Source organism: Gambusia affinis, linkage group LG24 (genome assembly GCF_019740435.1).
Source record: "Gambusia affinis linkage group LG24, SWU_Gaff_1.0, whole genome shotgun sequence".
NCBI lineage: Eukaryota > Metazoa > Chordata > Actinopteri > Cyprinodontiformes > Poeciliidae > Gambusia > Gambusia affinis.
This window is the reverse complement of record NC_057891.1, coordinates 543,509-559,281: the sequence shown is the minus strand read 5'-3', so window position 1 is coordinate 559,281 and position 15,773 is coordinate 543,509. Positions and strand designations below refer to the sequence as shown.

At 46.3% G+C, this 15,773-nt stretch overlaps 2 protein-coding genes and 1 long non-coding RNA gene across 6 annotated transcripts; 2 read left to right on the top strand and 1 right to left on the bottom strand.

Moving 5' to 3' along the window:
• The first annotated feature begins 1 nt into the window (after position 1).
• On the top strand, positions 2-5,062 carry LOC122826944. The gene is made up of 2 exons (XR_006369903.1): positions 2-1,156; positions 2,615-5,062. It is a non-coding gene; the product is annotated as an uncharacterized LOC122826944 (long non-coding RNA).
• map3k2 (mitogen-activated protein kinase kinase kinase 2) lies at positions 4,140-11,342 on the bottom strand. Of its 2 annotated transcripts, XM_044109343.1 has the most exons (16): positions 11,207-11,342; positions 9,322-9,391; positions 9,119-9,237; positions 9,007-9,047; positions 8,840-8,939; positions 8,655-8,756; positions 8,313-8,379; positions 8,116-8,246; positions 7,816-7,895; positions 7,671-7,735; positions 6,971-7,063; positions 6,640-6,882; positions 6,287-6,567; positions 6,083-6,212; positions 5,836-6,013; positions 4,140-5,762 (listed from the first exon to the last, which is right to left on the bottom strand). In XM_044109343.1, exons 2-16 carry the CDS (start codon positions 9,371-9,373, stop codon positions 5,543-5,545), a joined length of 1,902 nt encoding a protein of 633 aa, XP_043965278.1. In that variant the 5' UTR covers positions 9,374-9,391; positions 11,207-11,342; the 3' UTR covers positions 4,140-5,542. The 2 variants fall into 2 exon arrangements, with proteins under 2 accessions (XP_043965278.1, XP_043965277.1); XM_044109342.1 differs by having other exon boundaries at positions 6,287-6,882.
• On the top strand, positions 11,245-15,704 carry sumo1 (small ubiquitin like modifier 1). 3 transcript variants are annotated; one of them, XM_044109345.1, is made up of 6 exons: positions 11,245-11,387; positions 12,715-12,857; positions 13,162-13,236; positions 14,387-14,464; positions 14,536-14,607; positions 14,801-15,704. In XM_044109345.1, the coding sequence occupies exons 2-6, from the start codon at positions 12,846-12,848 to the stop codon at positions 14,867-14,869; spliced, it is 306 nt and encodes a 101-aa protein (XP_043965280.1). In that variant the 5' UTR covers positions 11,245-11,387; positions 12,715-12,845; the 3' UTR covers positions 14,870-15,704. The 3 variants fall into 3 exon arrangements, with proteins under 3 accessions (XP_043965280.1, XP_043965279.1, XP_043965281.1); XM_044109344.1 differs by having other exon boundaries at positions 11,250-11,387; positions 14,536-14,659; XM_044109346.1 differs by having other exon boundaries at positions 11,250-11,387; positions 14,536-14,669; positions 14,801-14,888.
• The last annotated feature ends 69 nt before the right edge of the window (positions 15,705-15,773 follow it).

Here is a 15,773-nt window from a genome sequence, read left to right as displayed (position 1 = left end):
ATGCAGTTTATTTACTAAACATATTTCAGACATTTTGAATATATTTTCTTTTTAAAACTCAGCAACAGATTCTTATTTTTGAAATACTTCTGATTTGCTGGACCTGTGGTAAATGTGTGGTAGGTTGTTGTTTCTAGGAAGTCAGACGGGCAGCTTGTTCTGCCCAGAACCGCTTTGTACTGGACCGGTTCTGTTGACTGCAATTCAACTCAAAGTTCTGGGAATCTGCACTTTGCTCCTGCTGTTTGTTGATGGACGACTACGATCCATCAACCTGGACAGAACAAGTTTATGGGTGTAGAAAACAGTTTGAGCTCCAGAGGAACTGGGTTTTCTTTTCTGTTTAGGAGTTTTTGGTACAAACAAAACCCGAAGCTAACCCTTAACCCTTAACCCTTAACCCCTAACCCTCCTGCTGACGACTCAGCAGAAACTCTCAGGTTTTCTGGAACTTTTTCAGCCTCTCAAGTTGCTGTGGAAACATTTTTGCCAGCTCTTTTTTGAGTTTACTGAGGTCAACAGATATTTGTTTCTGCATTTTCCTTTGTTGCACCCCAACATTTCAAACAGGCTGAGGTGGGCTGGACTTTGACTGGGACGTTGCAGCACTGATTCTTTTCTGTTCCAGACATTCTGTTGAAAACCTGCTGCCATATTTGGGATCATTGCTCTTTGACTGACCATCATGCTCACACATTAAACTGCTTTGATGAAAATCCTCAACTTTACTCTGTGAGCGTCCAGAACCTGCAGGACTCTTCGTTTCCCCAACAGGAATGGATCAGGTTGCTTGGTAGCTAACGCTAACAGGCTCAGTGCTCCATCAAACATTCATCCATCCTGTGCATTAATGACACGTCATTTTTATTTTATACAAGTTTGGATACAGAAGTCTGAACAGAATGTGTTCATTTCTGACTGAAATCCATTTTATGTCTCAACTCAACGTGTTGCCTGAAGATTCAACAAACGTTTTCCTAACATGATTATTTTCTGCCTACAGTTTTTGAAACCTCTGTAAGAACCAAGTTCTGTCCATCCTGTGACCGTCCAGCTGAGGTTCTGCTGTCAGGATTTACCCGTCAGCCGGTCCAGTAGACAGGAAGTGTCAGAGAAATGACTGGACCTGCAGCCTGACCCGGTCCAGGAAGTTCTGGTGAGTTCCTCCTCGTCTCTGTTGTTCTCTGCATCTTGTTTGGACTCAGAGCTCCAGACCAAAATGCCTTTTCTTTAAACCAGTGAGAGACTGCAAGAAACCCTAGTTACACTTTTCATTACATTTAAATGCTCAGTTTTTAGTCACAAAAGTTTTTCTTTTCCCTCGACAAGATGGATGTTTCAAACCTTTTAACAACATGAATTTAAATAATCACTAGAGAAACCTCTAGTTCAGCTGTTTCTTTTGTAAAAACTTGGTTTAAAATGCTTAATAACTTCACAATGATCTGATGCATCGCAGGCCATTTCTTCTAAACAGAGAAGTTAACGGTCTTATCTTCAACCCAGAGCAGAAACCAAACCCTGGGGATACAGAGTCAGTGAAGGTCCAGTCGGTGGTGGAAACCATGTTGATCACAACGTTGGCTCCAACAACCCCAACCACTAGTTGGCGCCATGCTAACGTCTCCCAGTAGCAGCTTCTACACCAGGGTGTCAACGTCCAGTCCTCCAGTCGCTGTCCGGCAGCGTTTGGATGAGCCTCTGCTGCAGAACCTGATCAGAATAATCAGGTCATTAAGGTTCTGGAGAACCGATCCACACCAGGAGGAGGAAATGAATCCGTTTCATTCCAGGGTTTTGTACCTGAAGCTCATCTAAAACCTGCAGGACAGCGACTGGAGGGCTGGACTTTGACTCCCCTGTTCTACAGAACCATCTTTCAGGATGTGGAAAAGATGGCCGCTGCTTATCTGCTGCCATAAAATAGGAAGAGATGTTTATGTGCTCTGTTGGGATCCAGTCTGGGATCACAGGAATCTGATTGAAACAAAATCAGCAAAGAGGAGTTTATTTATGAGGGCGCCATCTCCTGGGCATACAGAGGATTAGTCCAATGACTTATTTTACTGTCTTGGACATTTTAAACCAAGTGCCTCCCATGAAAGCTTGGAGTTTACAGTGTGGACTCTGCAGCTTCACTGCTGAATCCTGCAGGTCCAGAGCTTCACAGTTTCTCTCCAAGACGTTACGAACGTCTAAACTGAGCATCACAAACGCAAAAAAGCATTTTAAAGCAGCTAAGCACTGAGCTGCAGATAAGAAATATGCATTTGACCTCTTCTACTACAGAGAACTCATTGAAATTGTTTAGGCAGTGAAACAGGTTGACGTTCCAGGTCATCCTTTAGCCTCTTTTGTAGACTAAATGGCCTGACCGTTGGTTTTTAGGTTGTAGGTTCCCTTTATCCAGCCCTCCAACAGCCAGACCAGACAAAACACTGATTTGTTCTTAGTGAAGGAACAAGTCAAGCAGTCAGCTAGGACTTTAAAAGGCTTTCTTCACAGCCCACATGGACAAGAAGGAGCTGTGAAGGCAACATGGATGCTCACCTTTGGCAGCTTCTGATGCTTCTCCAGAGCTTGTGTCTCATCCACTTCTCCCTTTCTCCTTTAGATCCTGTTCCTGGGAGGAAACCCTTCCAACCCTCCACATCCTGATCAAGAGGAGAATCCACGGAGAACTCTTCTGCTTCCTGGGCATGCTGGTTCCACCTTGCGGTGTTAACGGACAGCGTGTTTTTGAAACCAGGGGCGCGGTACGTATCAGCCTTCCCAGGTTCCGCCTATAGGAACAGCACGTGGGAAAGGTGACTCTGGGACTCGGGAGTCTTAAATGCAGTCCAGTCTTCTAGAGGAATAGCCTCACACACACATATGCTACACCACACGTTGATTGGACTGGAAAAACCTTTTCAACCAATGAACATCCTCTGGTCTGCTTGGAGACTAGTGTGATTGAACTGGACCAAACGGCCGTCCTTAGCTCTAACTTGTGCTTTATTTCAACAAGCCATCAGGATTCCTCCTAAAACTACTTCATAGAAATTAGTGCAAATAAATTTTGAACAGACCTACGACTTAAAATTATAGGAAACAACTTTATTTTCCCAAATGATCAGACCTTGTGACCTAAAAGGTTGGCCTAGTTAAAGTAACAGTAGCTGGACATAAACTGCTGCCGTGAAATAAACTGTAGTTGATCTTTAGATTTTCCTCCTCTTGTGGTCGCTGATAGTAACTACAATAAAGCAGAATAAATGAGTTATTTTCACTTTTATCTTCAAACTAAAACCTGCTTTTCGCTCTAACATAAAGTAACATTTTTACAAACCAGAGCTGGAGGAAACTTTCTTATTTTAAACAGTTTGCTTTCTCCCTAAACTAAACTAAAATAATGATTCCAACTTTGTTTTTGAAACCAATTAGCTTGAGCTGCAAACGGAGTACGATTCTTTGCCCCCTGCTGGCCAGTTGTGGTAACTGCAATCAACATAAAGCTGACAAAATTCGATGAAACTCAATGAAAAATAAAACATCTTAACATAAAGTCACAAGTTTAAGCCAACAGAATTCTAAGAAATTAGCAGAAAATTTTAAGCTCTGATTTTACAAAGTTAGTTTCTTACAATCTTTAAGTGGATTTACAGGTTTTAGCTGCTGTGCTACAATTACAGCCATTCATAAAATCTCCATAAACTGGATTAAAGCAGCAACATTTAAGAGACATGAAGACTCGACAGTAAACTGTAGTTAGCTGGAACTAAATGTACTAATAAACTAAACATGACCAGTTTGGTAGAAAGAGGAACTTTTCAGCACAAAATGAAGTTTTATATTAATTCTATTTCTGCATCAACACTTTATGGACTTCATGGTTACTATAAACCCTGATACGGTTCAAAGACTGTAAGATTTCTTAACTTACTTTTGCAACAAGTAGAAAGTCTTTTATTCCACCAGCAGTGAAGCTAAGTGAAGAGATTAATCTCCTGTTTGAACTTTAGACTGATTGTGGCAATAAATGAGTTGCTGGACATTAAAGTTGATATTCTAATATTCATCCTTTGAATTATGACAATGGAGTCATATTGGTGCCAACCATTTCCAGAGATATGAAATGTGCAGAAAAGAGGCAAATGTGTGAAATAAATATCTTTTATTGTTTTCATGGTCATCATAATTCTGGAAGCAGAAACCATCCAATGGTTCTGCTGCGTCTCTCGGACCCAACCATGCAGGAAATCTCCCATAAAAAACAAACTAAATAAAAAATATATATTAAAAATTATGTGTACCACTGATATACAGATCTGATATAAACAGGCGAATTGGTCACAAACCAATCAGAATTAGAAACATGGCTTCCTTTACAAGACACAACCAACAGGAAACAAGAGGGACATTTTCATTTTACACATCTGTACATTTCATCATTATTTTAATGTTTGTACCTCTGCAGGTCAGAACACACACACACACACACCCCAGGTGCGACAGCAGTAGCTAAAGAGAGAACTGTGGGTGTATCTGCAGCTGACAAATACTGAAGAGTTGAACCACTGCTGCGCAACGCCCCCTGGAGGTGAAAATGACACATTACATTCAGCAGAGGTGAACTGGACCTTCATCACACACACACAAAAAAACAGTGTTTAAAATGTGCAAAGAAAAGATTTATGAAGCTGCTTCAGAGACGGCTGCTGAGGAAATGGGAGAAAACATCAGTGGATCCCACAGCGCCTCCTGGTGGTGGAGGCTCTGCCTGCAGGACTTCCTGTTGGGACCAGAACCCAACCGATCACAGCAGCAGCATGGACTGATCCACTTCCTGCTGCTGCCACCTAGTGGCCCCAGGTGAAAGGCGGAGCTTTGGTTCTGAACCCAACCTGCACCTTTAGGAAGCTCCGCCCCCTTGGGAAGCCCCGCCCCCAGCTCAGTGTCTGATTGGCTGCTCAGAAACCTTCAGAGCATGTGGTCAATTTAAAAGCATCCCAACTCTGATTCTTTTAATTTGATGGGAACAGGAAGCTGACTCTTCAAGTGGGGGTTAGTGGCTGCAGAACAGACCAGAACCAGCCGGTTCTGGTCGGATGCAGTGAGTCCGGCTGAGATCCTGTGTGGTTCCGGCTGCAGAAAAGGCATAAACGGATGGCACCGGCTGAACTGGGTCAGCTGGGTTTGGGTTACGGAGTGAAGGCAGTTCATCCATCCAGGAGGCCAGAACCTCTGGACCAGGTGCTACCGTGGTGGACCGGGTCACATTGGGTCATTCCGGGTCGTCGGGCGCCATTAGAACCACAGAAGGCACACGGCGCCGACTGAAAAGGAAGTTTCTGGGTGTGTTTCGTTGGGTCGTCGCTCTGGGTTCTGGAGTGGATTACATTCTGGGTCGGGTCGGGTCCAGAACACGTACCAGCCTCTGACAGGTTAAGGTGCTGAAGCCAAAAGTCAGGGTCCTTCTGCTCCGGGGAGGAGGCGGGGCCAGAGGCAGCCCCGCCCCTCAGCTAAGGCCTTATTGGCTGCTCTGCGGGTGGGCGGGGCTTCAATGTAGGAAGAAGTGCCGCAGCAGATCGTCCGCAGACGGACGGTGCTTGGTTTCCACAAAGATCCGCCGCAGAAACTCCCTGCAGTGGTCCGACACGTGTGGTGGCAGCACCGGGTTGGTGGGCTGCGTGGCGATCTTAAAGATGGCCGCCATGGCCTCAAACTCGGCCCAGGGCGGCCGCTGGGTCAGCATCTCCACCACGGTGCATCCCACGCTCCTGAGATGGAGAGAGGAGGATCAACAACATGCCAGAACTGGGACCAGCAACCGTGACCGCCGCGGCGTCTCACCAGATGTCGGCCTTCCGGCCGTAGCCCTCGCCGCTGATGACCTCTGGACTCATCCAGTACGGCGTTCCCGTCACCGACTTGATGCCCGTCCCCGACAGGCAGATGGTCTGCAGCCGCCGGCTGGCACCGAAGTCACCCAGTTTCACGTTGCCCACCGAGTCCCGCAGGATGTTGGCGCCTGGGAAGGAACGCTTCGTCATCGTCTCCAGACAGGAAGTGGCGCCGCAGACATGAAGCGGCGACTCACCTTTGATGTCCCTGTGGACGATCATGTTGCTGTGCAGGTAGGACACGCCTTCCAGGATCTGCCGCGTGTAGCGCCGCGTCACGTTCTCCGTCAGCGCGCCATACGCCTTCAGTTGGTCCTTGATGGAGCCCTGCGGCCCGACAGGAAGAGATCAGAGGACTGGACCGGAACCAGGACTCAACTAGAAGCAGAACCGATGCTCACCCCCGGCATGTGCTCCATAAAGATGGAGAGCGTGCGCTCCAGGCCGTCCCGCAAGCAGCCGTAGTACTGGACGATGCGCTCGTGGCAGAGGTTCTTCAGCAGCTGGATCTCACACTCCAGGGCGCTCACCTCCTTACTGGTCTCTGGGCTCTCCGGGTCGAACTGGACCTGCTTGACAGCCAGTTCCCGACCCGTATCCGCATCGTAGCACAGGTAGACCCGGCCGAAGGCGCCCTGGCCCAGCAGCTTCCCCAGCCGCCAGTTGGTGGGCGCCCGCGGTGCTGTGGAGGACCAGACCGAGACGGTAAGGAACAGTAGAAGAAGAGCGTCCTCTGGTGAGGCGCAGGACTCACAGCGGCTCGGCGGACTGATGTCCATGACGGACAGCGTGGTGCCGGCCTCGATGTCGCTGCCGCGCCGCCTCCTGTTGGGGGCCGGTCCGGGGGCGGAGCTGGCGGGCGGAGCCTCCTCCAGGTCGGGGGTGAAAACACTGCTGCCGCTGCTGGTGCTGGGCGACGGCTCCGTGGGGCTGAAGCTGACCGGAGAGCGGAAGCTGTGGACCTGCGTCCGCCGAGCGCGAGGGAACGTCTTTCTGCCTGCAGAGGAAGCAGAACCTTCAATGGCTGGATGACACAGCCAGAGATCTGAACCCATCGGACCCAGACGGTCAGAGTTCCGGCTCACCATCGCTGTAGTCCTGCAGGCCGAAGGGAACGCCGTACCGCCGCGGGTAAGTCCCGCCTTTGCCCGTCTTCTCAAACACAGGGAGGTCATACTCTGCAGAAACACAGGGGGTCAAAGGTCAGCAGCCCCATCAGATGGACGATGAGTCTCCTGACCTTCTGTCTGGTAGAAAACATTCACATTATTTGCAGATGACATTTAGCTTTTTCAAAAGATGACAGGATTTGCTGACCTCACATAGAAATGAAGTGAAACTATTGTTTCTATATTTTGGGGTGAAAACATTTAAACAAATTAATTTATCAATAATTAGCAGGAGCTTTTATAAAATACTTTTTTACATATTGAAACTGACTCAGTTTCTTGATATTCAGTGAAAAATCCAGCTCTCCGCCTTCTCCCAGTGTCAACTAACTACCAATCAGATTAACTTTGACAGTCACCATATGTATGGCGCTGCTCGCCCCTCTCCCTCTGTTACGCTTCTGATAAAAGATCCTGTCCTGAATGCTAAGGCTAGTTAGCATCTTGAACTTATAGAGTTGTTTCTCCACCATTAGCATGTCTAGCAGCGAGTACATGAGGTTGATTAACACCACACATCTGTTTATTTTAGTCATCAGTTTCCACACTGAGTTTTAGGGTTAGGCTGGGTGTAATGTGCTGCTACTGCCACCAGGTGGCAGCAATCTCCATTCACCTGGAAAGTCTTGGTGGTTGTCAGGGTAACTCTGCGCTCGAGGCATCCTGGACTTGGGGTAATCGCTGGCAGAACAAAGAAAAACAACCCGATTCATCCTGAACTTCCGAGCTTGAAATCATCGCTATAGCAACCAGGTGCTGACCTGTCCAGCGGGCTGTCCAACGACGGACAGCTTCCAGACGCAGAGTTCTCCGGACTGCTCATGGACAGCGGGTCCAACATCTGGAGGACAGAAACACGTCCAGAGAAAAGGGTTAGGGTTAACCGTAACCCAGGGAAACCGAGAGCGTCCGCCTGCCTTCAGCCCAAACTGGTTCTACAAGGTGACCTGATGACCCAAACTGGCCCTATGATCTGAAGGAGCCTCTGTAGCTGTGGTAGTAAAGGACCACCTGATCTGGAAGACATGAAGCCCAGTTTGGGTCATTCAAAGTGTTGGCACCTGGTCCATGCTCTCTGGGATGAACTCCCCCTCGCTGTTGATGCTGGTGAAGGAGCCGTTCCTCGCCACCTGCTGGAGCGCGTCGGGAATGTACCCCGGAGGAGGCGAGCTGCGGTCTGTTGAATGGGAGCCTGGAGAGGACAAAAAGTCACGACCAATGGAGACCTGGAGACGCAGGAAGCCGGGACGTCACTCACCGGCCCGGAAGCCCGTGTTGTCCAGCTCCTCGCGGGACGGCAGGAGGTCCATGTTGGATGAAGCGCTCTGGAGGAACAAAAACACCTGAAGCTGCTTTCTACAGTCCATCCCCGAATCAGGGTTTCGTAATCAAATATTTGATATTGAAGTTTAGATTCAGCGAGTCTTGCAGGTTTGTAGTGTTTCTGCATTAAATGGAGGCCTGGAATCTTTTCCAGGAGAAATCCAGACGCGTCAGTGACTCATTTAGTTTGAGCAACGGTACACAGGTGGACAGAAACAGTGAACATCTAGAACATCGGGACCGATTGGACCTCCATGCTGACTGACGGAGGGTCTACCTGCAGCACCAGCAGGATCTTCAGGCTCTTCATGTGAACGCTGCGGTCCAACAGCTCCACCGCCTTGTCCAGGTCGTCCTGCGTTGTCAGCGGGATCACCAGCTGCATCAGTGACAAGCACAGCTTAGAGACCGCGGCAGACCGGCAGCGGCAGACCGGCCGCCGCAGCTCGGCTCTGAACATACCTCGTTGTTGGTGTAGTGGAGGTCCAAGGTCTGACCAAAGGCCACCCTGGCTTTGGCCTGCAGGTCTTCCAGCTTCAGTGGCCGAGGAAACTGCAGGATCCTGCGGAGAGGGACAGAGGTCAGAGGGTAGGAAGGTCAGGACCATGCAACAAGACGTGAAAACTTACCTCTTCTCTCCTTTGAACTCGAACTTGACCCTCACGTCGTTCTGGGGAAACAAAGCAGAAGTCGTGAGGCTTCGGCCCGGCCGCCGCCTCCCGCTCCCACCGAACACGCTACCTGGTTCTTGGGCGACGAGGCTTTGGGTTTCCCCAACTCCGACAGGAAGGCCGCAGGACGGCTGGAGCGATGCAGCTCGGCCAAGTCCTGCATGATGGAGTTCAGGGCCTCCTGCTCATCTGGGAGGTCAAACGAAGTCATGAGTAGAGCAGAACCGACCGACCGGGCGGAGGCCGCCGCTCGTCGCTGACCGGCAGACTTACCCATCATGGTGCGGCGACTGACCCGGCAGGCTCGGACGGACGACTCTCCCATCAAAGGGACTCCCTTTTCCTGCAGCAGCAGATCGCAAACCGGATCAGTGAACCGCTTTTCAGGATGGAGACCAGAGAAAAATCTACAAGAGACATAACTCATTTTTCCCCAAATGTTCTGGTTCTGAACGCGTGGATCCAGGATGTTCTGGACACTGCCTTGTCTAGGCTTAATAAGAACCCAGTGGACCAGAACCAGCAGCTGGTCTGACGACCCAGATCATCCCCGACTCTGGACTTTAACATGGATCATTCATTTAGACTCCCACCCCTCCCCAACTTGTTGCTGGTTCGGCCGTGCTCATTTCTCAACCTCTAAACTCCCCTCAAGGCCGCAGTTATTCTGCTTTCCCACAGTTCTTCCTTCCACTAAGCTTTCCATAATTATGCTTGAATACCACACTCAAAGCTGATTTAGCATTACTCTTCTATGTTTGGGTCTCTGAGCGGTTGGGGTCACCAACCATGACCTTTACAGGGAATTTCAGTATCAACACAGTTTGATGTATCAGACTGAGCAGAGAGTATCACAAACACTGAAGATTATTCTAAATATCCACCAGTCTTTATTCCAGACTTGGTCAAAGTCTTGGTAAATCCGGTGAACACATGATGTGACCGAAACTTGTTGCTGAAATTCTCCTGCAGCTGAACTCGGATGATCGGCACGACTCCAGCATGTAGAAAAGAAACATTTAGTTATTTAGTTACATAACTTGTATGGACTAGCAGCCATAACAGACATCAATCAATGCTGCTCGTCTCTTCTTTCACTTCCCAAATATCTCACCTGATTTCAGAGGATTAGGACAGAACCAGTCAGAACTAATCAGATTCTTCTCTGCCTTGCTCCTAACAATCATAAAGTTGATCTTTTTGGTATTATAGGCTAGTAAAGCCATAAAAAACCCACCAATTGCTCAGCGTTCATCAGGTGACTGATGATGCAGGCGTTAATTCACCCAAAGGAGATGACATGCTTCCTTCCTTCCTGTCCCAAACATTGAAGCATCAGTTTTTCCTCAGGTCACATTCAGTGACAGAAAGCAATATTAATAAACAATTAGATATCTGTGTTCTCCTCTGTTATCAAACTGTTTTCCATGATTCACACGACCAAAGGCATCAATAAAACCCAAGTACTGACGTTACACATGATCTCCTTTAATGCTAACATGTCTGTTTCAGAGCAGTTAGCTCTAAAGCCAAACCAAATCCTTAGTAGATCTTTTATCCAAACCCACATGTTCTGTTGTCTGTCAGAATGACATTATGTAATTCATTCAGTTCCAGTGTTACTTACGGAAGTAAATTAAACTTAATCGCGTTAATTATGTTTTCATCTGAAACGAGGCAAACAGAGTAGTGACTGTAATACACGGAATCAGATCAGAATAAGCCCAAATGTGGAGCTGATTAATTATCAGCTGTTATATAAGGCATGAAGAGCAGCTTTCTGTGGTTATCAGTAGATAATTATTACCCAGCTTTAATTGAACTACAGCCCCGGAAGCTAACAGCAACAACTGTTGCTAGCAGGTTTTACATTACTAACTGCATCATTATGGACGTAAATAAGAAGCTAACAGCGTTTAGAAATACAGGCCCAGCACAGATAGTCAGATGAAATGATGAACTGTAACCCTCTCATATAGAGGGTGAAGTTGTTAGCAGGGAGCTGGACACAGCGAGCTGTCAGGCCAGGGAAGTTATCAGGCTAAGCTGATGCTAAACTTTGGGACTAGCCGCAGAGCTAACCAGGCTACGCTGCAACACAACCGAGACAGACAAAAATCAACACTCAAAGCAGGTTCCGCCGGAAGTCCCTTCTCACCTGCGGGCTATTTAATCCCGATTCACTTCCTCATCCACAGGGCCGGAGACGGGAGCTCCGGGCCCTGCGGACAGCAGCTGGAGGAAGCAGAAGTTTGGCTCCCAACTTCACTCGAGCCCTGCTGGGCCACGACGACGAGGCCCGATAAGCTGGCAGTTTATCCCGCAGAGTCCCTCCGGAGGTAGGGATGACTGGGCAGGAATATGTCCGACACACTCTCCCCGTGTGTTTGAGACAGAAAGCAGACAGAAATTAATTCACAGCTGTCATTTTGTGGCGCTGCAAACCCCGGTTGATGGTAGCTTCGCTGGCTGTTGAGCCACAGATGAGTAAAGTTTGCGTTTAGCGAGCAGAACTAACCGGAAGTCTGCTGCTTTATTTGAAAAACATAAAAGCACGACATCTGGTTTTCAAAGCATTTTCATAGTTTTGATTTATTTTGCAGACAAACCACCGGAAGTGGCTGTTTTTATTTTAGTGTCATTGATTGATTTTAACCCCTCACCTCATTGGATGAGTCCAACAAAAACACGAGTCAGAAGTGATGTCAGATCACGACAGAAAGAAAAATCTAATAGTTCTGATCTGGACTACTGTTTGTTCAGTTTTTATTTTATTAAGCAAGTAGGTTTTCAAATGCTTTGTTTTTAAACTATTTTAAAATTAAATAAAATTTAAACTTCCATTTGTTTTCCTTTTCAACTTCAAAGTTTGAAATTTAAAGCAGAAATAAATGTTTTATTTAAAAAATAAATCTGCTTATGCTGTTCTGGGCATCATCATCAAGGGTCTCCCATAAATGCTTTAATACAGATCACAGATGTAATATACAAATGCTTATTTGTGCCAAATTAAAATCTTATGAAATTTGATTTTATGGGTTGAGAATAGATCAATTACGAGAGATTAAATGAATAGATTTATTGTTAACATAGTTAAGATCGGCTACAACCAGCTTGATATTTTAAGTTGTTATCTGTTCATAAAAACATCTCAGCACATAAATGATCTAAGGTTGTTGTTTTTAGCAGAGTCAATTAAACTTGGACCCGTTTCCCAGATTCCATTAATCTTAAATGCTATTAGGTTTTCTGATGAAAAAGGCACAAACCAAGTTAGATTATACCCTTCTCTTCGTAAAGTCTTATTCATTATTCTTATCCTATTCATTCATTGCTTTAGAGTGGATCATTGCAGGGGTCTCGAACTCCAGTCCTCGAGGGCCGCAGTCCTGCAACTTTTAGATGCGTCTCTGCTGCACCACACCTAAATAGAATAATTAGATCATTAAGGCTCTGGAGAACTGGTCTACACAAGGAGGAGGTAATTAAGCCATTTCATTCCAGTGTTTTGTACCTAAGGCACATCTAAAAACTGCCGGACAGCGGCCCTCGAGGACTGGAGTTTGAGACTCCTGCAGCTTATTTCTAAAAAACCAAAATAAAACAAAACGTTATCTCCCGAAACAGCTTTTACTTTGACTGAATTTTTGCTTTTCCGGTTGGCAGGACGCCGTCTTTATTTTGAAAACATTCCCTGCGTCATTTCCGGCTGCTGCAGGTTTCTCACAACATTGCCGTTTGGGAACTAGCGCTACATCCACTGTGGGAACGTTTACCGGGACAGAGAAGAGACGAACATGTCAGACACGGTGAGATGTGATCGGTTCGGTTTCATGTTGGGTTTCCTCCGCGCAGCCGCAGAAAACGAGTGTTTTAATGCCTGTTTTTGTTCATAGGATCTGGTTATCTAACGGGCTAACGGCTAGCTGATGTAGCTTCAGGCCCGAAACTCAACAGTTTTAGCTTCTGTTTCGATTCGGTTAGAAAAACCATTCTGCTAGAAAACAAAACGGTCCAAATGGCCGAGCCGTGCAGAGTGTGAGGTTCGGTGGTGAATGCATCAGAGGAAACGTCCAGGCCTCGCTGACATTTCTCTGTTTGGTTTATTTTCAGGAGACAAAACCTTCCAGTCAAGATGGGGGCGACAAGAAGGATGGAGAGTACATCAAACTAAAAGTCATCGGCCAGGTCAGGCCGTCGGTTATTTGATGCTCATTTATATGAATTAATACGCGCAAATTAATGTCGGATCATCTGCTAATCCCTCCTGCTTCATCCAGATTACAAGAATAACAAAGTTATCATGTGAGCTGCTACTTTAGGTTTAAGATTTCAAATATGTGAAAAGATCGGACCAAAAGCACAATAAATGCTTATTTTCTTACGTTTCTCACATAATCTTTGATTTAATTGTGATAAATTTTAGTAAAATAATTTGGAATGGTCTTTTATTCAGCTGTAAGATCAGCTCTGTTATTTTCACCACAAGAAGAAACTGCCCTTTAGAAACTAATCCTTGGAATTCACTTCTGAAGTTATTTGACTCTTTTAGTGTTTTTGTTGTGGACTCTGTTAAGGCATCACCTCCTGGACTATTAATCTGGATGAAACCAGAAGGATTAATCATGAAACCAGATTATGTTGGGTTACAACACGAAGATGATCTGATCTGTTAGCGACCGCGGATCGACTACTTTGAATCCAGTCTGTTTATCCTGATATCTTGATTTATGAAGCTTCACAGCCGTGTCCACTCTGAAATATGGAAATGCTCTGAAAAGCAGGTCAGATTTTTACCAACAGTTTAGTTACTTTATTAGCCAGTAGAGTTTTATTTAATTCCTTCATTTGAAATCCTCCCACCTTTTTCCTCACAGCACAGTTATGTTCTTATTAATTCCCCTTCTACCTTTTAATGTTTGAAAATCACTAAAATGAAAAAAATAGTGATATTTTTTTTTCCCCCCCTAACCGTCCAATGATGAAACTCTGCCGATGTTCAGAGCCGTGTTACCGGCGCCGATTGGATCAGTTTCTGCAGAACTTCTTCAGGCTGGATTAGCAGCTCAGAACCTAAAACGGATTTGAGGTTTGATATTAAATCAAACTGCATTTTCCCCCATGATGCTGCCACACTTTCAGTCTGAACCGGATCTGGACCCGTCAGATTCAGCAGGACAATAATTTGGTAAAACACTCGTTCCTGCTGGATATAAACCTCATCAAACGAGCCTGCAGCCGCGTTTCTTCTTCTGTGGTTAAAGCCGTCGCTGCCGTCAGCCTCCGAAGCTTCAGCAGGTTTCTGTCTCTGAAAAAGCTGCGCCGTTTCTCCGCACAGGACAGCAGCGAAATCCACTTCAAGGTCAAAATGACGACGCATCTAAAGAAGCTGAAAGAGTCTTACAGCCAGAGACAGGTATGACCTCTGATCCCTCCTGACCCGTGACCCTTCCTGACCTCTGACCCCTCATGTTTTCCTGTCTGCAGGGCGTCCCAGCGAGCACGTTACGGTTTCTGTTCGAGGGCCAGAGAATCGCAGATAACCAGACTCCCAAAGAGGTAACCAGTCTCTGTGGAATAACCTGGAATAACCTGGAATTACCTGGTCCAGGTTAGTTCAGGTCAGTCTATCCAGGTCCAGGTCTCTGTGCTCTGCATATGGTTCAGGTCCTTCCAGGTTTTTCCAGGTCCGTCCAGGTTTTTCCAGGTCTGACATGAACCCTGTCTCTGCCTCTCTGTCTGTCCACTGCAGCTGGGGATGGAAGACGAAGACGTCATCGAGGTTTATCAAGAACAGACCGGCGGACTTTGGACCGATTAAATTTCCACTTTTCTCCTTTTTGCTGATTTTCTATTTTATTTTGTATGGATGTAATTTTGGTTCCGTTTCAAACCATCTGGATCCAATCGTGCTTCCAGCGCTGGACGTTAGATTTGACAGCTGATGGTTTCAGGTTGTGGTTTTAATCCGTGTTTGTTAAACGATGAAAATGTTTTTCTGGCCCTGAAGCAGTCCAATGTTTCTGCTTCTGCTTCTAGTTTTTCCAGAAATTACCTAGAAATATTCAAACTGAATGGAAATAGATAAAAAAAAACAAATTTAGATTTTATCATTTTTTCCTGATTAGGATTTTATTGAAGTAAGAATCAGCTGATCTGTTTTCAGGGAGGACAGAAGCTGAAGCAGCTGCAGTTTGCTCAGTGGCCACGAGGGGGAGCTAGTGGTTTTCAAGCGATCAGCAGAAATTGGCCCATCTCTGAAAGAGAGATCTCACTCTGACTGGTATCTGCGGGTCTAGTTTTCAGTGAAATTACTGATTTAAACTTGGATCATGTTTTCATCTTTAGCGCTAGCGCGCCGGAATGCTACGTCTCCTCAATTCCAGTTTCTGGAATCAGATTTTCTATGTAATCTCGTCGTTTTAAACTCTGATGATGGAAATGCTTCCTGTGAGTGAGGATGAAGAGGATGAAGAGGCTGGGAGACCCTCTCTCTCCACTGCCACTCGCTTCTCCCAGGTGGGGTTGGTAACGGCTCCGCCCCCTCCAGGCTCATCCTCATCATCCTCCTCTTCATCAACTGTGATGCAGATGGTTTGAAATTCTGGAAGTGAGCTGTTTCTCTCTTTTTCAATAAAATATTTAAGAAAAAACAACTTTACAGTTTTATTAAACCACTGTGTTCATTTAGAGGTAAACACAAATGCACACCACACCTTTCAGAT